General features: G+C 39.9%; 1 protein-coding gene across 2 annotated transcripts; it reads left to right on the top strand.

The window, feature by feature from the left end:
• Window positions 1-23,699, top strand: MKNK1 (MAPK interacting serine/threonine kinase 1). 2 transcript variants are annotated; one of them, XM_086463130.1, is made up of 14 exons: window positions 1-37; window positions 996-1,082; window positions 4,594-4,700; window positions 8,090-8,188; window positions 9,046-9,143; window positions 10,585-10,664; window positions 12,088-12,161; window positions 14,665-14,769; window positions 17,616-17,671; window positions 18,253-18,348; window positions 19,315-19,509; window positions 20,133-20,297; window positions 20,897-20,940; window positions 21,852-23,699. In XM_086463130.1, the coding sequence occupies exons 4-14, from the start codon at window positions 8,092-8,094 to the stop codon at window positions 22,078-22,080; spliced, it is 1,239 nt and encodes a 412-aa protein (XP_086319256.1). In that variant the 5' UTR covers window positions 1-37; window positions 996-1,082; window positions 4,594-4,700; window positions 8,090-8,091; the 3' UTR covers window positions 22,081-23,699. The 2 variants fall into 2 exon arrangements, with proteins under 2 accessions (XP_086319256.1, XP_009957817.2); XM_009959515.2 differs by lacking the exons at window positions 1-37; window positions 996-1,082; window positions 4,594-4,700 and having other exon boundaries at window positions 8,074-8,188.
• The last annotated feature ends 315 nt before the right edge of the window (window positions 23,700-24,014 follow it).

Here is a 24,014-nt window from a genome sequence, read left to right as displayed (position 1 = left end):
GCCGCCCTCGCCGAGGGACGCTGCGGCTGCCATGGAGGTAGGGGCCGGGGGACACGGGGCTGCGGCGAAGGGGAAGGGGAGACGCTGCTCGGCGCCCGCCCCGCCTCGGTCCGCAGAAGGGAGGTGTGGGCGGCGAGCCCTGAGAGGGAGCGCTCCGTGCCTGCAGGAGCGCGGGTCTTCTCCCGGGGGCTTGCCCGGGCTCCTCCGAGGGACGGGGCGTGTGGAGGAATAAGCACTTGAAGGCCGCTGGCGGTGGCAGCCCTGGTTTCTGGGGAAGATGCCGGTGGCTAAGTACGGCTGGAAGGCGGTAACATGCTTCCAGGCCGGCGGCTTCGGGTCTCGGGGTCCTCTTCGAAGGATGTGGGAGTTCCCTATTGCTTGGAGCTGGTTATTCCCCGAAGGCTTAAGCTGCTGTATTTTATATGTAGTGTGTTTTGTAATAAAGAGTGGTAAGTCTATAAACTCCTAGATGTCTGCTTTCTGTTACGAATATTGCTGGAGTGGGAGAAGAGCGGGCAAAAGCAAGTGAACCTGTTCCTAGATTTGACCACAAGCAATGTCTTAGTTCTTGTATTTTTTATCTGTCATAAAATGATGAGACTTTTGAACCCCTGAGAACACTGAAAGTCTGTCTAGATACTTTACCTCTGCAGTATCCTTTAGCCTGGCTGGGGTGGCCCTCTGAGGGGAAGTTCAGAGAGAAGGAGAAACGAATGCAAGGCAGCAATACAGCCCTGGTGACAGCTCAGCTGCTGGCTTCAGCAGTATGTGTGATAGCCAAAAAATAGCCCATTCCCCTGACACCATTGGCACTTGTTTGTGACGTGTCAGATTTGTTTAGAAATAAACCATTCTTCATGTTATTTTTTTTGCCTTTTATGAGCTTATAAGAGCCTCTTTATCATAGAAATTTATGCCCCACAATTAGCTTAGAAAGATTGGCATATAGTCTGATAACTTTGCAGAACTATAATCTGGCATTTTTTTCAAAACAGAGCTCCTCTTCATGCCTTCCAGGTGCTGGATGGAAGCAAGGCAAAACGCACTGGTGGAGCTGAATCTCTTCCACTGCAGTTCTAAAGGTAATTGGTTTTGGTATTGGCAGTCTTCCAGGTAAAGTGGATTTGGGTGCCTTGAACACCTGAAGGTTTCTTGACATTGAGCATTGTCCAACATGGCATTATTTCATGGTATGAATGCTGCATCACTACTGCCTAATGCTTTCAAAAAAGGTATTTACTGTTATGAGGAATTTCCTCTCACCTTCCAGTACCTTCCTGGGTAACAAATGTTAAAACACTGGTAGAAATTTTGTGACATCAAGTGTGAAAAAGTAGTGGAGTTTAATGACTATTAGAGTTGAAAGTACAGAAGAGGGGAAAAGGAAGAAAAATCAGTCTTACTTCAAACTTTACAAACACATTTAGTTAGGTTAATGTCTCCGAACAAGGCTGTTTGCTAATATGGGAGTATGTTGTGTTAGCTTTTTTTCCAGTGACAAACATCATTATCTGATCTTTTGTGGGGTGTGGAGTAAAAGCAGGAAATGCTTATCTTCTATCTTTATGAAATGAAAAGTTATCCTTAAAGAATTTTTTCTCTTTGTTTTAGACTTGGAAACTAGGAGGGGAACTGAGTGGGGTTAGAAAACCTAATTGGCGATGCAGAGACAGTCTTCTGAGAGTTGTTGATCCCATCAGATTCAGAAGAGTGTAGACAGCTTACTGTTCAGCAACTTGCTTGCTTTATCTATTTCCTTAATTTACAAGTGCTCTAGGGGTTAGAGAAGTTTTGAGTAGTTGAGTCAAAGTATTATTGCAAGGACTTTTCTTATTTAGAATATGTGTGACCTGGAGTTTAAAATAATTTTGCAGCTAAATTCTTACTGCACTGTGATGGAAGCTCTTAAATATGAATTGTCTGTCAGTGGTCAGTAACATTAAATATCTCATTTGGCTGTAGTGCTGTATGTGGAAGGAGGGCAGATGGTCTTTAGTGCAATAACCAGCGTGTACAGTCTGTTGTTCCCGACAAGGTTTACTATTTGCATTTATTTGTCAGCCCTGTGAAATAAACCCTATTATGTCCTGTCATCCATGCAGCTGCCTTGGAGGCATGTTGGCCTGGAACGAGAAATTAAAAAGATTACTGTGTGTTTTTAAGCCACCTTCAGTCTCATTTGTTATCCTTACTTGTTAACTCATAGCAGGGTCAGCATGCTTGTCTTTTTTTTTTTTTTTTTGCCTTTGTCTTTCCAGTGGGGATGATAACAGTTCTTTTGCTGTCATTCTGAATGCTAACTAATGCTTTTAAAGAAATGCATGTGTGTCTATGTAACCATAGGTGGACCTCAGCAGAAGCTCTCATGTCTACAGCATGTGTGCTAAAGTACGCTATTTTCTCCCAACAGGAGAGGGAAAGAGTGCTGTGTGCTGCTCTCCTCATTAAGGTTGTCCCTGCTTCCCCAGTAGTAATCATGGTGAAGTAATAAATTGAGGTGGGAGGAATCTGTTTGAAATAACTTTATGTGCTATCCTGCAAAGTGAGATCCACCCATTGCTGGAGGGTTTGACTCAAAACCTCGGAAACTCCATGCTTAGTTTGCAAGGGTTGTGGCTAGCTGAGAGTATGAAACTTGCGTACGCAGGCAATAAGGTGACTCTGGTCTTCTAAAAGTGTGACTGAAGGGAATCACAAAGAGCAGTATAGAGGTAAAGAAAAAGGTTTCTGTAACCTTTTCTACAGAGGGAAGGATTTTAGAAGGATTGTGTCAGCTGTTATACTGTGTATGTGTTACAGTAATGCCTCTGATAAGGCAGAATTTAGAATTTTTCTTAGATTTGCTCTTTCATGAAATCAGACTGCTTGGGCTTCCAGTGGACTTTCAGGTGTACATTCTAAAATGTTAATGCTCCTGTATTTTACTGGGAAGATGTTGAATGTTTTTAAGTTCCGCTTCCTTCATGGCTGATTCAGATTAATGAATTAAACAATACTAAAAGTTTTCTTGTAGGTGGGATGAAAAGGTAACTGACAGCTAAGAATGAATTATGGCAAACTGCTGTAAAGATGAATGACCGGTAAGAATACTCACCTCTTACAATTTGAAATTAATATTCTTGCTTAGTTTAATACAGATCGAGTATTGAAATAAGCTGCCTCTGGATTTGACATAGGGCTACCCTGAAGAATTGGGCAGCCTTTCTCTTCAAATTGTGTTTCTCTGATCTATAGCATTACAAGCACAATTAAGCACTATGTAGTTGCTTTATAAAGGTAGCTTTGATTATTCTGAGCCTTGTGCAATTGGCATGTTTTTGCAGAATCAGCACCTACTGAGTGAGTCCTGTTTCATTATGAGCCACAACTACAGGAATCAAAGTGTTGCTGGAGAAGGGAGGGTCCAAGAATGATGTGAACAACTGTGTTGAGAGGAAAATGAGACTGAAGTCTGTTTCCATTTTGTTTCTTTCTCCAAAACTCTGGATCTCTGAAACTTTAAAGTGGCTTAGCTATATTTTTTTTATTATTATTTTTGAGCACAAACTTTTGCATTTGAAGTCTGAGAGTCACAGGTATGTCATGCTTGTGGAATTGAGGGACTTACTCATGCCTAACTATTTTATTGAATCTGTTAGTAGCCGTTTGAACAGGTAAACAATAGCTTTGAAAATCAGCATAAATCCACAGAGAAGTTGGATGCTGTTCAGAAGGTGCAGACTGGTCTGCCTGTTGTTGTTCAGTTAGTCAAAGTAGTATTTTTAAATCTCTATTAGAGAAGCCTCATCAGAGATCTTATTTGCTCTGAATAAAAAGCCTTTGTTTTTACAGTATCTGTGGAGCAGTAATATTTTTGTAATTGCAGCTGTTTAGATGCCACATCAGTGGTCTGAAAACATCCTGTGCTAGCATGTCAACTTTGAGTTTGTTTCATCTATTGAATTCTGGTTTATGGGTATTCTGTGTGAATCCACAGAAGGCTTTATTTTGAGGCTCCTGATTCTTCTTTTCTTTAGATGGTGTTACCTGCCTTGTTTGCCACTGGCTAGGGGTGAATTCAGTACTAGTGGTACCTGTTCTTAGGAGAAGATTTTCAGCTGTGGAAAATGCTTTCTCATGCACCTGGTCTATTGGAGCCTGTTTGGCTGCCTTCAAGAGACCAGTTTCAAGATACGCTTTAAACTTGGTGCTGTTATGGCTGTAGTTGTGGTGCTCTATCTTGGCAGAGTGTTGATCTAGGTTAGGAGTATGATAATTCTTGTTCATTAGAAGTAATTTTGTATTTTATATCTAAACTCACTATGGTTCTACAATGGTATCACAACAAGAACTAATGAACGCCATAAATCACTCCATTGTTTTTTGCAAGACTGTAATGATTGGATCTCCAGTTGAAATGACTCGAGCACTGGAAATAACACTGTGTGTTGCATTCTTTGCTTAAGAGTTATAAAGCAGTGTGCTCTCGCTCTGTACTCACATGAAGCCCAGCACAACAGGTTCTTGCAATCTCTTGAGACTCAGCACTACTTGAATGTATGTAAGAACATTTATGTGACTTCTGAATATAAATGTGGTTGTGTTCCTTTTCAGCTGCAGAACAACCTGGCTCAAGCACAACCCAGTTTTCAAGCAGGTGGTAGTACCTGGACTCTCTCCTTAAACTGCTTTCTTCCATTGAATTGAAACGCATAAACAAGGTATTTTTCTGTACTGTGTTCTCCAAGCGCTTCCTGTACGTGTGTGCTTGTTTTCTAAATATACCCTGCCTTCCTTTGGGAAGTAGATTAGAGTGAGAGGGGAGTTATGTCTGGGTAGTGGATTTTGGCATATTTGTATATGGATTGTTAGGAAGCAACATGAAAAGTGATTTAAGATCTAAATGAAGTGAAACTTGTGATAATTGTTCATTGGCATTGTTTGCAAGTTGTCTTTACAATAGTGCTTTTGTTTGTCCTTTTGAAGATAGTTGTAGAGGGCACAATAGCAAAAGGGAAAGGCTGTAACTATACCTTCCCACACAGGCTCTGAATAATGTGTATGTTAAATATTGCCTCAGCACTGAGTTATGATGATGGTAAAATACAGGACTTGAACAAAACAGCAGCTAAGACAGAAGCTTGCTCTATTTTTGCTTAGATTTTGCTGGGTTATGTTATCCTGTGAGCAATAATCTGAACCTGACTGGAGGAGAAGGACAGATCAGAATTTGAACTGTTTCCTATTTCTTCAGCTTTTGTCAGACTGCTAGTCAGACAGTAGTTCTTAGAGAACAATCTGACCGTTGTGTCAAGACGGATGTAAGATGTGATCTTTATCAAAGGTTTGTCTCATCTGCTTTGAACACCAAGTAGCGTTCTTCAACCTCCCTGCACTCAGCCGTAATAGATATTAAAGTGGGTGGACAAGGTGGTTTGGTGGAAGCGGGGGTTCAGTGCTTTGAGACACGTTGTAAAATGACCTTAAAATGACAACAGTTAGACATTCATCTTGGACCTGATGTGTCTGTGGGCCATTTGCCTCCAAAGCAGCTCATCCAGTCTCTGAGCTTTCTGACTGTCAGGGTGAGCTTCCTCAGAGCCCGCAGTGTCCTTGTCACCAGACGTAGTCCTGCAGTATACAAAACACCTCAACATTGCTTGGATGGTTGAGGCACGCTGTCTTTCAGTGTCATCAGAAACTCTGTGGTATATGATCACAGAAACACAAGCATTTCTTTGAAAGCTTGAAAAACCTCTAAAGCATTTGGCTGGGCTAAAGAGATTTTCTTGTCATACCAGCTATTACTTGAGTATTGGTTCATTATAACAAAGTGAATAATGAGAATGAAGCTGTGATACCTTTAAAGGAAAAGCTGTGTTGACAAAAGTGAACTACACAATGATGTGAAATAGCAGACCAGAAGATTAATAACAGTCTAATACAGCAAACATTTCATGCCTGTCTGATAGCAAATTTGGTCAAGACTGTAGGTTGAAAACATCAGCTTTTCAGTAATTTGGTTTCTGTATACATGACTAGTGAACTTCCTGGTTTCAAGGAAGCAGTCCTCTGTAATTTAGGAATTGAGTCAGACTAAAGGGAATTGAAATAATGTAGTGAGTTATTAAACACCAGACTGTAAATATCATAGCCAACTGGTAGAGTGCAGGAGATGGTTGTGAAGAAATGTCAGCTGTGCTAAGATGCACGACTTATCTCTTATCTTTTTGCTAATTTTTAGTCTGTTAGGAGCTCTGAAAGAGTGTACTACTTGAAATGGAATAGAATCTGTCTAGGTATGACTTGTTGACTTGCAGAAGATCAGATCGTTAAAATGACTTGTTTGACACCTGGAAATCAAGCACCTCCTTCAAGCTGATGATCTCTATCTCTGAGCAGTTTCATATGTCATTTTGATCCCCATTCTGAACAACTTCTAATGCAGGCTGAATTGAAATTGGGGAGAGCTGGAACTTGCTGTCAAAGGCTTCTCTTTATGATAAAGTTCAAAACTGGGTGTGTGTCAGTTTGAGTTAAAAAGAAGCTGTTGCTTCAGAAGTTGGTAAAATGTATGCTTTTATATTTCTTACTGTATTTAAGAACTCTCATATATCATCCATCGTGAAGATTTCTTAGCACATTCTGCTGTAGACTTGAAAGTGAGGATTTACTATTGGCTTTAGGCTTCGGGTGATACATTTTTAAGTGTTTCAGTAAGTTGTTAAAGGGCTTTCAAAATAGCACTTGCCTTAAATTTTCAGACAACTTGTGAGTTCTAAATGACACTCCTAATAGCTATTACTGACAGGTATTAACAAGAAAAATACAATGAATCAAAGGTATTTTGTGTAATGGGAGATTGCTGTGTAATGTTTTCTGCCTCAGAGCTTCTCCCGTGTTTTAAGAGTACTTTAGAAACAGTGAAAGGCAGAAAAACTGCTATTCACAAAGGCTCTCTGTTAAAGGAGAATTGCCAGAAAATTTTTTGTCGTTGTTTTTAGGCCTTGCTCTTTTATCATTACCAGTGTTCTCATAACTATGCTATCTCTAGGGATTTAACTTTTTCTGTAGTACAAGACCTTTAATTGTGAATTTACTCAGAAATCCTTCTGGCTGCAAAACATCTTAGCAGTGCTTTTCTATTGCCTTAAAGACTTTGAGCCATGACTTTTAACTGTTAGGGCCAACTTGGCAGGATGTGACTGGTGTTGTGGAGAAGTGCTCATGTGAGCATAGTGTGAAATCATTTGACCTTTTTGGAGGTAGGTTAGCTGTATGAAGCAGCCTTTCACAGAGAAAGCTTATGGCAACATTTTTATTTAGGCCTTCCATAAGACTGTGTGGGTGTGGGTTTTTGTTTTTTTTTTCTGCCATATTATTTTGCATCAGTGAATTGTTACCTCTGACTAAGCTCTTGTAATATCTGCAGCTAGTAATGCAGGAAAAAAAAAACCTAAATGCCATAAACGCTGCTTGTTTTCGAGCATAAGTTATTCACTGATCTGTGTCTTAGAAAGGCAAATTCATGGTTCTGTGAGAAATGCTTTTTTTCTGGCCTTTTGGCAGCATAAACTGACCTAGATTTGCTCCGTGACCTGTTAACTCCTGGCATTGCTTTGTTTCACCAGGTTGTTTGAAACTTCCCCACACCTTTCTCCTGTTTTGGAAGCTCATTTTCTTAAGCTGACTTGAAAAAATCTACTTGTAAAGCAGTAGAATAGCTCAAAGAATAGTGCCCTTGTGAGGGCTATAAATTCTGTCTTGCATCAGGGCATGCGTTATGTTGTGGGTAGCTCATGATGGTTGTTGACAAGGTTATTCCCATGATTTCCCTAACTGTGTTGTGAGAAGAGGATTTGGTATAGATGCATAGTTATTTTCTTCTGGGTTTATATTTGTTTATCAAACCTCCCCAGAGCTGTTTATTAGCACTCAAATTGTCTTTTAAGGTTTCCTCTTATATTTGGGGGAGAGGTGTCAACCTGTGATGAAGACAAGCAGAGGATCTTTTGGTTAGCTTAAGAACATAAACACACAAAACCATCTTAATTTTTTTCCTAAAGTAATTGACTGTGTGTTAAAGGCACCTTTATGTTCTGCCACACAGAGATGGTCAGCAGTCAGCCTCTCCCCATAGCAGACAGTGGGAAAAGGAAAAAGAAAAAAAGAACCAGAGCCACAGATCATGTCCCTGGGAAGTTTGAAGGTTGGTGGCAACTTCAAAGCTTTTAATTGTAATAATTTCTTTTCCCTCTGCTCTTCTCAGTTTTCTTAGCTAGGCATTGCAAACATTGTAAGTTAACATTTCTGTTTGTCTTTATCCCCTGTGTTTCAGTCTTCAGTCTTTTTTTTTTTTTTTTTTTTCTTAGTGGTGAAATCTGAGTCCTATTCATAACCTGGTTTGGGTTTTGTTTTGTTTTTTTTTTAGTAGGAACAGTGCTGATGTCAAAATGTTTTGATTGAATAGATGTGAGCACAAATACTGTGAAGCATTGTAGGTAAAATACAGTTCAGTGTGACAAAGCTGACCAGTATAAAACTTCTTAGTGGGCAAGTAGCATTGTAAGGTACATTGCGAATCAAGATGGTAGCAGTCATCTAGGCTTAAACCTTGGCGTCATCTAGGCTTAAACTTTCAAATTTTAATTATACTTAAAATGCTATCTCAGCAAGTAGATTTTGTATGGTAGGCATTTTCTGGTCCAGAAGTGAAATACTTTCCACAAAAAATTGGTTCTGGGTTTTACATGAAGACCGGGAAGGTGGATGAGGTCCTAACAACTGCTGAGATAAAATGATGAACAGACTTGTAATTTTGATGCTGGAATGAAGTCTACTGTAAATTTTCCTAGAACTTTAAGGGAGGAAGTGAAAAATGAGACATAATTAAGGCTGGCAAATCTACTTTAATACTGCATAAATCTTTATTTCTGCCTTCATTACCAAGGGGATTTTTTCAGTTGCTGTCGTATGAGGAATGTTTACCAGATAAATAGCTTGTCTTGATGTTATTTACTGAGTTACTTTGGCTAACGTGTCCTTTCTGCTGGATTTCTTCGGCAGACTTGTACAAGCTGACTGCTGAGCTTCTTGGTGAGGGAGCATATGCCAAAGTTCAGGGTGCTGTCAGCCTCCAAACTGGGAAAGAATATGCGGTAAAAGTAAGTATAGAATAAAAGCAGCATCACCCCTGTCTGTAACATGTATTCTCCCTCCTAGTCTCTCAATGAAAACCTGTAGTAGAGTGGGTAATGGCAAAACCTTTTAGAAAATTTTTGGTGCTTGAAACGGGCCTGCTTTGTAACCGTTGAGATATCTGTCATCTTAAGAGTGAACTGGTATATCAGCTGCAGATAGAATTCACAAACGCTAAATGACTGTGTGATGGGTACATCTCAGGGCAAGCTTTCATCTCATGTCCCGATTTGATTGTAGTCCTACCAGTTTTTATGTCGTCTTATGAAAGAAGAGGCCGAGTCATCATCTATCATGGCCTACCAAATAATGCAAGCTTTTGAGAACGCAACGCTGCTCTGAGTTCAGAGAGTATCAGTTACTGCCATCAGTTCATGTAAAGCTCTCTAATTTTTGATACAGGTGAATCTTCTGTAATACCATTGTATTAAGCATTAGGGCTCATTTGCAGATTTGTGTTTATCCTGAGTCCCCCACTTAATTACAAACACAAATTACAGTAATAGGAAAGCTTTATGCTTGTTTTTTTTGCAAAAAAACATAGGCACAAAATTTTAATCCTCTTTAAAAATCTAGTCCTATAGATGCTATAATTTTGTGTGTACTTTGTAGAATTGTTGAGGTTTGAAGTCTGGAATAAACAGCTACATTACGAATTGAATGTGATCAGATACCAAGTCCCATGGTTGCCCACTCTGTACCAGAGAACTCTGTCTGTAAAAATGAGAAACTGATGCTAGATACAGATGGTGGCAGTATTTGCGGTAATGTCATGAGCTTTCAATTCACATAGCAATCATTCAGTCTCAGCCTCTGTGGAAAGCCCTTGTGCTTGTCCTTTTTCAGCCTGAGGAGCGTGTGAAGGAAGGTGACTTCTGGTGGCAGTACAGAAGGACTCTGAGATTGAATGTATGTTTTCTTTAGTACATTAGGTCCTATTATTTGGTCTCCAAGAAGTTTGCACTATGAATCAAACTCTCATTTTGTGGTGAATTTAGTGCTTTTAACTTAAATACCTATAATGACAAATCTCTTCTTTTTGACTGTTCAGTGTCTGATGTGACTCAAATCTATTTTTGCTAGAACTCAAAAGGATATCCTTTTCTGCACATTGCAGAGTTAAAATGATGCAAGAAAAAGCTTGTGGTAACTGGTCAGTGACTGTATAACATGTGGATTTAGTTCTTTTCTTCTCTTCTTGTCCTCGTTTCTCTTGTCCTTTGAATGCCTTCCAGAGCTCTGATGACACTGTAAATAAATGACAGATGAGAAATTAAACAAACAAAGGTGGAGTGTTTCTCTCTGGTGGGCATGCCTGAGATTCAAGCTTCAGATCAGTTACCTAAATTCAGAACCACATGCACAGTTCCTGGAGTAATTTTTCATATATGAGCTCTGTTTCCACAGATCATTGAAAAAAATGCTGGGCATAGTCGGAGTCGGGTTTTCCGTGAAATAGAAACTCTGTACCAGTGTCAGGGTAACAAGTAAGTATAGAGTCTTGTGTGGTTTTGTTTATTAAAAGTGTCTTGAATATTTTTTCAGATTTTAAAGCTTCTTATGTGTGACTAGGTTAAGAGCTTTACAGTAGTTTCCTTAAAACCAGTTGAAATTTATTATTCAAAATAAGAACGCCCTTCTCTTACCTGTGAAATTTAAGGAAATATTTACAAATTAAGTCACATAACTCAGTTAGTAACCTGGTCAGTGTAGCCAAAATGTGCTTCAGTGATGCGTGTCTTTTGTCTGAACAAGGAATTAACGTTTTGACACACTCTCCTGTGATTTCGCCATCAGCAAAAGCTGACCTGATACCCTCTGCTGTTGAAAGGAACAGTCTTGCCATTCCTTTCCTTAATGTGTGGTTTGTCCTCTCTGTCAGCCTTCCAGCTTTTGCACTGGAACTCTTCAATCAGCCAAAAGCTAATTTAGTTTTTGTTTGGATGTGTGCTGACTTCATGTAGCCAAAGGATGAAGCAACTGTAAAGCTGCTACTTGTGTTTGAAAAGGAGGGAAAGGCTACTGGCAGCATGCTCTGTGATGCGTTTAAGCCAAGTCTGAAACTACTCCTTTAGTTGTCTTTGTTAATCTAGAATGTATACAACAGCTGTTATCTATACAACAGTTGTGCAGCTTATATCCAGCCTTTTTTTACAGATCTTTAGTACAACACTTAAAGATAATTTAAAAATTAACTTCTTTACCAAGCTCATGGGCTTAGGTTGTACAATAGAGGACAGATTTTATCTTTGGTCTGTGTATGGTTAAGAGCATGTGATCATCCAATACATAACTGTTGAAAAACTCAGACTCTCATGGCCACATGCAGAATTTGGATTTTGTGTGTACTATAAGTATAGAAAAATCTGACTTACACATTTGACATTCTCAAGGCAACACAATGTGTTCATGTTGTGCTCCAAAGACTGTACACTAGCTAAACAGGAGTGAGTTAGTCTAGAAATGGTAACTAAGGTGCTGAATTTAATGTCATGTTGACAGATGCCTGTCTCCGTTGAGTCCTCTGTGTTCTGCCTTGTGATTTCCAGAGAGAAAGAATGCCAACTTAATTATTTTTATGTTCTTGCCTTCAGCACAAATGCAATGTTATAAATTATTAAATACAACCTATTACCAGTTATCTGCCTGCCAATTGAGCAGTAGCAGAACTCTTTCATAGTCATGTCTAATTTTGGTGTTTGGCCTGTTTCCCCTGCTTAAATTTAAGTGCGAGTTGGAAATGTGGTTTAATGCTGTAGGCAACCAAAGCAACTTATTTAATTAGAATTTTTATATTTGGTTACTTCTGGCACTTCCTAATTATCTATGCTGCAACTCTTCATTGCTCTGTTTATGCTCTGTGCCTGTTTCTCCTATTTCCCCTTTTAAAAATTTTTTTATTTTTTAAAGGAACATTTTGGAGTTAATAGAATTTTTTGAAGATGACACAAGATACTACCTTGTCTTTGAGAAACTGCAAGGAGGTACTGTGTAGTAATTGTGCCTTTGTTGAATTGTCTTGGTCCTGTTTGTGTCAATGTTTTAAAACAGAAAATTAAGAGTTTATTTTAAATGCTTGAGAATTTTAAGACAAAGTAGTAGTAGAGGAAATGGTATACAAAGCTTGAAGTAAGGTTATTCTTGAATGTTGATGGGTCTGGTCATACATTTGCTGTCCATTTCTGTAGTTAAGTGATGGAAAAGTCAGCTCTATTACAGTGGAAACTTTGGAATATAGTTAGTCAATCACACTACTTTCAGGCAAGGGGAGACACACAGTATGTTAGGTATTATGCATGACCTTAGTGCAGCATCTATGTACTCTGGTAGCATTTTCCCTTGATGTAGCATTGACCACTTTCTGAAATTTGTGGACCACTGTTGTGAAAAACATCTTGCTTCTGCCTCGGATTGCTGTAACTATGAAGCAGTCTCTTCATGGCAGTTTGAGGTCTTGTCAAGTGAGCATGTGTCATCACTGGTCTCCAGCATTTAACACTCACTTGGGGAATGAGAAGGCTACATCAAGTTCATTGTGGACTTTCTCACATTTGTCTGCATTGAGCATAATTACAGTATCCATTAATTGCATGGCTGTGCAAAACCATGAGTTGAAAGTGTAGCCTATCCTTTAAAGAAAAACTGAGTTTCTGAAGGAGAATACGTCTGTCTATAGACCGTCATCTATTGGCACTGGTCAAGAAGGTTTTCAGTAGCAATCCACATGTGCAAGAAATGCTAATTCTTTTAGTATAGATGCAGAACTTTTTAAAAAGGGAAGGACGTGGGGTTTTTTCTTGAGTAAAAGCTTTTGTTTAGCTTCTCTTAAAATTACTGCATCATTTCATTGTGGTTTCCTCTAACGCTATTCCTCTTAATGCACAGGCTTCTATGGCAAATTAGCTGTAATAGGGCTTGATTGGGATGAATCTGCACTGGTCTATTTTCCCATCTCCACATTCTTCCATTAGTTACCATGCTTCTTTGACTGTGAGACTGTAGTTGTCAGAGGATAATAACGCTACACCTTCTTCCCGCTCTTTTTACAGTGGTCAGCTAAGGCTGAGGCTCTTCGAAAAATTTCAGCATTTGAAGTGTTAGGTGTGTGGGTTTGAAGAAAGAAATAATGGGAGTTAGGGCTCAGATCAGCCTCTGATGCACTACAGATTCTGATGTGAGCAACATGGCTGGCAAGAATCATAGAATGGTTTGAGTTGAAAGGACCTTAAAGATCATCTATTTCCAACCCCGCTGCCATGAGCAGAGACACCTTCCACTAGACCAGGTTGCTCAAAGCTGCATGCAACCTGGCCTTGAACACTTCCAGGGAGGGGGCACCCACAGCTTCTCTAGGCACCTGTTCCAGTGCCTCACCACTCTTACAGTAAAGAATTTCTTCCTAATATCTAATCTAAATCTACCTTCTTTCAATTTGAAACTGCTACCCCTCATCCTGTCACTACATTCCCTGATAGAGTCCCTCCCCGTCTTTCCTGCAGGCCCCCTTGAAGTACTGGAAGGCTGATATAAGGTCTCCCAGGAGCCTTCTCCAAGCTGAACAACCCCAACTTCCTCAGCCTGTCCTTATAGGGGAGGTGCTCCAGCCCCCTGATTAATGAGAACATTAATTTTCAATGCAAGCTTTTCTTTAGTAACTCCAGTCTCAGAGACCGATGTTGGGCAGAACTTGGACTTTCCATTTCCAGCTTTGCCTTCCTGTGGCTGTGGTAACTTGAAGGAACTCTGCTGCTATTTTTAGCTGTGTTCGGTTCACCATGATATGCAGAAGCTGTTTAATATTCTTGCCTGACAGCATTTTATAGTTGAGAGCGTTAAAAGTCTAGCTTAGTATACTGAACTTATAGGATTTAAGAGTCCTTTCCTCTTTTATTTTTGTTTTCCCCTGAAATGCATTTTGTGAGGTGCTATATGACGCTTTCTCTCTGATGAATACTGAAGAGGTGTGGCATCTGTGGCAGGAGTGCCCTGCTATTCTTTCTGTTTATGGGATTCCTCTGTGTGGGCTGAATATAAAGTCTGTAGAGTACGTTTTCATTGATATTGACACAATTCTTTGAAAATTATGTTCTAGCATGCTTGAGTATTGAAGCTGCTCTTTTTCTTCTTAGTCCTTCCTGTTTGGTCCATGGAAGTTGCCTGCTGTGAAAGGCTGTTATAAAATATGAGAAAGGAGGTTATGAATTCATGATACTTGGTACTAGTTCATCACTATTTTCCAAGGCTTTTCCCATGTAAAAACATGGGATTGTGACACTTCAATTTCTGCCATGTAAACATACTGGCACTGAATGTTACTTGCAAATAATTTTTCTAAATTACTTCTGGCCCTGTTCGCACTGAGATCAGTTCTCCCTTTATGGTAGACTAGTAGTGGCTATTGTGTTTTTATTCTTGTGTTGACAAAGCCTTTTCTCAGCCAGGCAGCATCCATACTAAGGTTTTCCCTTTCACTTGTTGCTCTGACAGGTTCAATCCTGGCCCACATACAAAAGCGGAAGCACTTCAATGAACGAGAAGCTAGCAAAGTGGTGAGAGATATTGCCTCTGCTCTGGATTTTCTTCATACAAAAGGTAAGTGAAAGCTCTTTCAGTCTTTACTAGTTGATACTGCACACTTAGGTTATGGAGCACTTTTTATCTGTAAGTAGCCAGCCTTTGCAAGCATTTCTATTTACAGCAGTGCTAGAAGACTTATGCTGTTTTCCTCTATAATATTATCTTAATAATATGATAGTTTGATCAGCTGTTTTAAGATGGTGTAGCCTTTTGAATAACAGTTAAATCGGCACCTAGGAAGAATTTATATTTGTGTTGAATCTGTTTGCTTGTGCTTGTAACCTAAGCCGCCATGTACAAGTTCCTCAAAAGGGAGATGATAGTCTTTTTAATTTCCTCCTCTTTCAGGTCTACAGAGATACTTTTTGTATTTACCCAGAATTTCTGCTGATTCCAAGACCTTTTTGTTTGTAGTAGCTTTTGGTCTCCACATTTAGACTCCCACTCTTAGGTTGAGAGACCTACAGGTGAACCATAGTCCTTGTTTGAAGGTGCCCTCATTGCATGTGGGATTTGCTTAGATTTAAAAGCAGTTCTGTTTGTAGAGAGTTCTTTTATGTTAAAATGTTTTCCTGCTGCTTTTTCTACTTGGGAGTACTTTTGTTTCATTTCAGAATATCTGTGTGCATTATGGTCAGCCCAGAGTCTATGTTCGTGTTGAATGTGATAGATACCTTAAATCTTTCCTGTGTTATGATTATCTGGTCTTGCATATATTAAGCAGCTTCAGTTAAATGTTACAGTGACTACCTCTGAATAGAATGGCATGTAGTTGGAGGCTATGTTTATTGGTTATTTATTTTTATAAATTTTTCTCTCTATTTTGCCATAATTACCATACTTATTTGATGTGTTAGGGCTATATTTGCTTAACAGCTGAAAGTCTAGGAATGCTGTTCAAGGAAGTTCAACATCGACTCAGCTAATACCTTTCTGTAGTTCTCTCTCAGCTTCTAGTTTTAATTCCCCTTTCCCCAAACAAGAGGGGAGTGAGTCATTAAGATGGCTTTAGAGCACCAATCCATTTTCTTTCCTGTTGTTTACTGTGAATTGGTACAGTGGGGACATGGCTTGCAGAATCGGCTACAACAACATCCCCTTTCATTTTATGGTTCTCTTTATGGTTCTTCCATGTAACATTAAAATAATTAGTAAGTAGCATACAGAACATTAAAGTAAGCAGGAAATTAAAGCAGTTTTATTGCACAGTTTAATGGTGAAGTGCTATAGCTGGATGCTTTAAAAAAACCTGGAATGAGGACAACTAATTCTTCTGCCAGGACTAGTTTGAAACTCAGCTGTATGATAACATTTCCTTACACCCACTTGGGATATGTGTACTTTATTGCTAATAATGCACTGGAGGAGGGTTTAAAGGCAGTTGTTTTCTTTTCTCAGCACTGTGTGCAACTGCGAAATACAATGTTTTATAATCAGACATTTGAATTCAAACAGTAATACAAAAAAGTGCTGTTGGGTTTCACATTGCAAGCCAAGTCAACTGTTGGGAGGCTTGTCAGCCATACTGAAATGTCAGCATGGGTCATCTTGATGGATTCATTATGCCAGCTTCCATGCATAAAACAATGTGAACTTTATCATTACAAAAGCTCTGATTCCTTTAGATTTGGGCTATGCTATGCTGTTAATGTTATATTTTAAATCATGTCTTATGGAGGGTGCTGAAGAAAAGACATTAGAAGCTCCCTTACCTAGAATTTGGTGGGATATTTTATTTCTCATACTGTGAAGTAGTGTCAAGTGTGCTTATAGAATCATAGAATAGTTTTGGTTGGAAGAGACCTCCAAGATCAAATCCAACCTTTGTCCTAGCTCTACCAACACCACTAAACCATGTCCCTAAGTACAACAACTACCTGTCTCTTAAACACCTCCAGGGATGGTCACTCCACCACCTCCCTGGGCAGGCTCTTCTAATGCCTGACAACCCTTTCAGTAAAGAAATTCTTCCTAATATCCAGCCTGAACCTCCCCTGCCTGGAGTGTAATTTTTTAAAGCAAGGCTAGAATGCAGTTAAGTTACAGCCAAGTTGCTAATTTGATTTGATTTTTTTCTTTCTCATTTTCTGCCTTCCCATTAAGTTTGATCATATTAAATGGAGAACTTCCAGAAATTGCATGTGTAGGTGTTTGGAGAACTGCCTTGGCAATGCAGAACAGCCTTTGCGCGTGAATTGCATGGATACATAACTTTGCTTCCCCGTTGGATTTGCCTATTCTAATAGCAGTTGAATGAATGAAGAAGCCCTTTGGTTGTTCTCCTTTAGCTTTTGTACTGCATCTTCAACCAAACCCTTTAATTTTTTAACCCTTTAATCTTTTGCTTCAGCAGTGAGTATGTACCTCACTGTTAAAGGGATAATACTTTCATTTGGGAACTCAGGGGTTTTTTGCAAACAGCGGCTCAGGTATTGTCTGTGCTGGCAGAAGTTCAGCAAACCACCAGCTCATTCATTTGGAAAGAAGGACCTTACTGTAGAAGCCACAAAAATATTTTGACTAAACTGTGAACACAAGTAAACTTTCCTGCAGGTTAGTCATCTTAATAAGCTGCTTTTAATTAACATAATTAATTAGGGCTGAGCCAGAAAGTTCCAGTGTTAGCAGGTTCTTATTTGCTTGACTGACTCATGTATGTTTAAGGATGATAAAGGTATAGCAGCATGCAACAGTGACTTTTAACAAATACACTTTGCAATTAAATTACTTGCAGTATCATTAAGGGGAGGCTGTGTAGCAAACTCAGGCCTAGAATATTTCCCAGGCCGCCTTCTAATAAAGAGAAGTAATGAGAAATAAAACAGGTATCTTCTTTAATGTACATTTGTATTCTTGTTTAGGTATTGCTCACAGGGACCTGAAGCCTGAAAACATCCTGTGCGAATCTCCAGAAAAGGTGCAACTTTGGTCTCTTAACCTTCTGAAGTGTATTTTTTATCTTTGTTTCCAAAACCAGCCCTCATGTTCTGTCCCTTCTTTTCTTGAAAACTTTTGAACCTGTTAGTGAACTTCAACTAAATTTAACAGAACTGAAGCCTGAAAGAGGCTAAATTCTTCTCTGAGCTGTAAAAATGTGAGCATCTGGCTAAGATAAAAAGCCAACTGTTTTTAGAGAGGGCATAGCAGTTACAGCTTAGCACCTGGTCTGTTCTGAGGCAGTACCCAGATGGACAAGCAACATCTACAGAACAGCTGGTCATGTTATGTGTAGTTCCTAAACTGCCCCAATGTGTACTAGCACTTGCCTAGCCAAATAAAAATAATGTAATAGGGTCAGACGCTGGCAGCATGGGAGCAACTGGGGCAGGGGAGACAAATAAAAGGAGAGGAATAGAGCTGTAAGAAACAGGGTTTCACTAGTCCTGCTGCTAGAACAACTTATGTTCTGTCCTGAGGTTTTCTATGTGGTGCTGTATTCATATATATATTGTTAATTGCAGTCTTCCGGACCTCTTACTGTTTTGTCATTGCTTTCAGGTATCACCAGTAAAAATATGCGACTTCGATCTTGGTAGTGGGGTGAAGTTGAGCAGTGCATGTACTCCAATAACAACTCCTGAATTAACAACGCCGGTAAGAGACCTACTGTGGCTTCTTGCTTTTTCTCTTCTACCATAAAACAATTTTTCTTGCCTCCAGAGGAGAGCTTCTAAAGGGCTTACTGCAACTGCACCTAGTGGTGGGTAGTTCATTTAAAGGAGATGTATGTGTGATAAATACTGTCTTGGTTTCCCAGTCATAGTAAAAATACACAAAAGCACAGGAGCTCGCTGTGGTAACTCTTCTGTTGGCCAGAAAAAATATTCTTGATCCTGTTTGTCTCTCGGCCCATCAAATGGGGAAGCTTTTCGTGGACTTTATTTGTATGCTTATGGACTGAGTTTGAACCTTAGTTTTGTGTTCATTTCCCTATGTTTGGGTTCTGTAGCTAAGACCCATGAGCTAAGGGGAATGCCAGCTCTGTAATCAGTGTGTGGCTTTATAATGCACCTTAGTTTGAAAAACTGCAGTGCTATGCTTTTGGCATTACTGTGAAAGAAAAATCTGGCAGTTTTGCAGGAGTCTGTTACGGGAATCACCTCCCATGATACATCTTTTTACTTTCTGAAAAGCCTGATAACTAATGGATAAGATTTTAAAAACCTGAAATATGTAAATTAATATTTTTGACCCTGTATAAAGGGTGATGGATTCATATGAACCAACTTATGATTCTGCTAAAGAACAGTAAGAACTCTTTTTGCCTTCTATTAGGTCTCTGTAGTCCATACATCTGAAATGTTTTAATTTTTTCTGGTGCAAAAGGCTCACAAAATGTTTCAAAGCTCTTGGCAATTCCATTTAACCTTTGAGGGATGCAGCAGTTGTGATTTGGCTTAACAAAATGAGACCTGCAGTGAAAGCCAGCAGTAAACCTCAGTAGTCCCTAGTGCCTGATTCTGCCTTTAGACCAAGCTGCCTACTATAAAGAGAGAATGATAAACCTGAGACTTCTTTTCATTTGACCATCCCTTTGAAAACTTGAATTCTGTTTCCTAGTGTGGGTCTGCAGAATACATGGCACCCGAAGTGGTTGAAGTCTTCATGGAGGAGGCCACGTTCTATGATAAGCGGTGTGATCTTTGGAGCCTGGGAGTGATTCTGTACATCATGCTCAGTGGTTACCCCCCTTTTGTGGGCAACTGTGGCACGGACTGTGGCTGGGACAGAGGAGAAGTCTGCAGAGTTTGCCAGGTGAACGTGCGTGTCCTGGGCATGTGTGGGAGAGAGTGTAGGTTTGCCCTGTGAACTTAGGGTGTAAGACTTGCTGAAATGCCAGCAGTGAAGAGCTGTGTCTGTAACCCAACCAGTCACCTGGGAGGATAAGCTGTCAGTGAGAAGTGAGGGTGGTAATATATAAGTTGAATGATGATACCCCTTTCTAAAGTAAGGTTTGGCAACTGCCTCTTTCTCCTCTTGATGTGGGGTCTCTAAGCTTCTCCTTGTTCTCTCCCTCACTCTGCAATCCTCCTGTGTTCTGTAATTCTTGATCTGGTTTATGGTAGTCACCACAATTCCTCAGATAAAAGTTGAGCCCCAGGAGAGTCTCCCTGGAGGGCCTGAATTTATTCTTTCTAAAAACTGAGTACATTGGCTGCACTGTTATGGGGTGGGTGGGGGAAGGTGTTTTCAGCAGACAATGTATCATATCCACCTTGGGATGTGCTGAATCACTCTGTGGAGCTGCCTGTCACTCTCCATTGACTCCATAAGGAAACGGGATGGTTTCAGCTGTCAGTCACCATGTTAGGTGGATAAAATTGAGGGAGAAGAATCCCACCTGAGCTATTTAAATTAAAGATGTTTTCCTTTACTAGAACAAGCTTTTTGAGAGCATTCAGGAAGGCAAGTATGAATTTCCTGACAAGGACTGGTCGCATATATCTTCTGAGGCCAAAGACCTCATCTCAAAGTTGCTGGTTTGTGATGCCAAAGAACGACTTAGTGCTGCTCAAGTTTTGCAACATTCATGGGTTCAAGGAGTATGTATCCCCCTTCATATTTTTTTTAATGGGTTATTCTTCCAAAGTGACAAACAAGCTGTTCCCTGTCTCTTTAATTTTTAATAGAGTCATTGCATGTTTTAGTGCTCTTATCTTGATTAATTAAACCATACACAATGTCTTTATTATTTCTGGAGCTCTGTGTGGTAAAAATTTGCATGAATCTGTGAAGCTTTAAGTGTTGGGGTTTTTTAATTATTGTTTTATGCATTTTAAGTGTCTTGTGAATACAAAGTACTGCAGTACCCAAATTATTACGTTACTTTTTAATACAGTAACACAGAATGCTGGTAGATAGGATGTTCTTTTTTGCTTTGGTTCCTAATTCAGGAAAGAAGGAATAGGCCCTCTGGAGAGCTTCCAAAGCATTAGTCTTACACCTGCAAGCTGTGGTATCTTCTTGTGAGGGGAGATGGATTACAAAATGTGATTTGTAAACTCACAGTGAATTGGTTTATATGCAGTATCCATTAGTTGTAAAGATTTGGGGGAGTCGCCTGCTTTTTATCACTCTCTCCTGGGAAAGCTTGGTTCCCGGATGCTGGTACATAACTAACTTTTCTTAACTCTTCTTCTAGCAGGCTCCTGAAAGGGGATTACCTACCCCTCAAGTTCTTCAAAGGTAATATATTTTTTAAATATCCGTAAACTTGGCAGAGAATCGTTACTAAAAGAATGAGGAGAGATAGGAGGTGACAAATCAGGGGGGAAGATCCCTGGTTGAGAGTGGAACTTCATAAACGTGCAGCACTAATTTTAAGAACATCAAAAATATTAAAGCTCTGATTTTTCTCTATGATCTAATCTTGCTCGTTTTTGGGAAGGGCATTGGAGAGGATTCCTGTGGTGCAGTGCGAATCTTAGGAAATAATGATGGTTTTGGCAGTTTGCTGCCCAGGAGGAGAGAAAAGGCATAAAGGTGTGCGTTATCCAAAGAGACTACTTTCTGGTGGGTGAATAATCATCATATACACATGGATTTGACTTCCATTGTAGTTGGTGGTAATCACAGTATTAATTTTAACTGTAAGCAGGGCAAGCCTCATTTAAAGTGATTTTTGTGGTGGATTCTGTATGCCAGAGAGCCTGAGTCACACATCTCTCTCTATTTCCATGTCTGCCACTGGTGATTCCAGGTGGTTTTCCCATTGGAAATGCATTTCCTTAAGCCAGTGTGCAGTTGTGGTGGGATTGCAATTCTCTGATGGAAGAACAGTGTTGCCCTGGACGTCCATCCTTTTATAATGTAGAAATTAAGCATGGCATCTCAGATGGCTTCCTGGGTTTACATCAGAAGTCCTTAGCAGAATGAGGACTAGAACTGTGTCTGTTTCCAAAATCCCAGAGTATTTTTGTTATGTATTGCTGGTCTTCACAATGAGGAGAGATGCAAATATTAACTGGCCATTTTGCCTGATGTGTCGATGTTTTGATAGGAGAAATAAAACTGCCTGGAAATAGATACTCTGCTGTGAGGGTAACCAGGTAAAGTGATTCTTTGTATATAACTGCTTTCACCTTTTCCCTTGAAAGGAACAGTAGCACAAAAGACCTGACACTTTTTGCTGCTGAGGCTATAGCCCTTAACCGCCAGTTGTCTCAGCACGAGAACGAACTCAGCGCAGAGCAGGAGAACGTTGCCCATGCTGTGTGCTCCATGAAGCTTTCTCCTCCGTCCAAGTCTCGCCTCGCCAAGCGCAGAGCAATGACACACGCCACCAAAACCAGTGACTTTCAGCCAGTTCCCCATAAAGCATTTTAAACTTCTTTCCTGCTATGGATTGGCAAGATCAGCCTGTGTTCTTATTTGGATTTTCAGCGCTGATAAGAGTTTTGCTGCTTCTGACGCTTTGATTAGAAGCTTGCTCATGTGATGCGACTTGTAACTTTTAAGGGGACAGCTTTTTTATGGGAATGTTTTTTTGCTGTCAGGTTTGGTGCATTAAGATAATTTAACTGATCTTTTTAAACTGGAGAAGATAGGTTTGCTGCTGTGTTATCTGAGATGATAAATCACTAAGCTTTCCTTATTTTCTCCTTAGAAGAGCATGCTTTAAGAAGCGAACTTGAAAACATCAGAAAAAAACACACTTTCTTGCTTTACCCAGCAGAGCATGGTCTCTCCCTGCCTATGGCTGCTCTCCCTGATGGCACGTTGTGAAAGGTACTGCTGGTAATGTCAGCAGGAGAGTCTGTTTTCAGCCAACACTGCTCTTCTCCCTTTCTGTAGACTCAGGAAATTAAGATGATGACCAGGTGGATCTCTGTCTCCATTACCTTCATTTGGCTTAAATTGTATGACGATGATACTGTGAAGGTGCAAGGATTGCTCAGGCTTGTTGAGATGAAGAAGACTCAGTTGCTTTTTTATCCTGTTGATAGTTTGTGTGTCAGCATATGGGATGAAAGCTGGGGGTGTGTTATTTCTTTATCTGACGTCTTTTTGGCCTTCACTAAAACGTACTCCATATCTTTTTTTTTTTTACTGTTGGATTCTGTGGGTTTTTTTGTGTCCAATATGTTTTTTCTCTGGCAGTTACATTCTTAAGTCTGATAACCACAGTGTAACAGACTGTTTATATAACAGTTCATATTTAGTATCTGTTTTTTTGCATATTAATGCTATCCTCATTTATACCTTCCTTTCCATAAACTCATATTTCTCCAAGTCCTTTTGTATGTGTTACTTGGAGTTCTTAATGTGAATGGACAGGCTTCATTGAATTTTGGTGTGTGAATACCTTAGGATTACCAAATGCAGAGGTACATCTGTACAAAAATGGTGCTGCAGCTGTTGCATTCTGCCTCCTGCAGCGATCTCAGGCTGGGTGTCTAGATACTTCCAGTTTTAGTACTGTGGTGCACCAAGGGTCAGGAGTAATTTGGAAGGGTACTGGCTGAAAAGCTGAAGTTTTTGAGTGACCAAGGTGAGGTGTCCATGGAGAAGGACGTGGGTGTTGAGCACTTTCTGAAATGTAAGCTGTGAAAATTGGGCCACTAAGATGCCCGACATGATGCACCTTAAACTTGCCAGCCATTTCTGAAACGCTTTGCCAGGGCATTGTGTGCAGGGTGGAGAAGGGGAGGAGGCAGCCCCCAAGTGCCAGCACAAAACCCTCCCAAGCAGAATGAGAAGGAATAAAGAGCAGATCCAACAAGTGCTTGGAAATTGAAAGGTCAAAGCTGAATGTCTTTGCATGGCCTATTCAGAGCGGTTTTACATTTTAGCAGTGTGCATACAGCTATTTTTATACAACTTGCTGTATTTTGTGACTAATATTAAAATTGTTATTTAAAAGGTTTTATAAATTGTACCAGTGGACGGATTATGAAATGTATTTTGCTTTGTTTTTATTAAAATGCTTTAAGTTATGGTTTTAACACGTTTGGCAATTCTGTGTGGTTTTTTCCTTTTGATTTTTGGTGACACAGAAAAATAGAGAATTACTTCTTACTTCCTTACTTTTCTGTCTGGCATTGGATTTAAGACAATTTAAGCTTCTGAAGAATAAGCATATCTCACTCTTCTATTTGCTTTGTCAGTCTCTGGAGGCTCCTGTGCTCTCAGCTTTCTTGAGGTAAAATGAAGATATGACTGTTCAGAGGGGGTTGGAAGGGATCCTGTGATCCTTTTGACCTTTATAACAGATTAGATAGCTGAGGGCCAGTGAGTTCAGAAACTTACCTGCACTGTTA

Source organism: Leptosomus discolor, chromosome 3 (genome assembly GCF_034619465.1).
Source record: "Leptosomus discolor isolate bLepDis1 chromosome 3, bLepDis1.hap2, whole genome shotgun sequence".
Lineage (NCBI taxonomy): Eukaryota > Metazoa > Chordata > Aves > Leptosomiformes > Leptosomidae > Leptosomus > Leptosomus discolor.
Note: the sequence above shows the minus strand (reverse complement) of the source record. Positions and strands in the feature narration are given on the sequence as shown.

Coding starts and splice junctions, on each gene's coding strand:
- MKNK1 (XM_009959515.2), top strand. CDS start 8,074: ATGTTCTGCCACACAGAGATGGTCAGCAGTCAGCCTCTCCCCATAGCA. Junction 17,672..18,252: donor TGTGCGAATCTCCAGAAAAG/GTGCAACTTTGG, acceptor CATTGCTTTCAG/GTATCACCAGTAAAAATATG. Junction 20,298..20,896: donor AACATTCATGGGTTCAAGGA/GTATGTATCCCC, acceptor CTCTTCTTCTAG/CAGGCTCCTGAAAGGGGATT.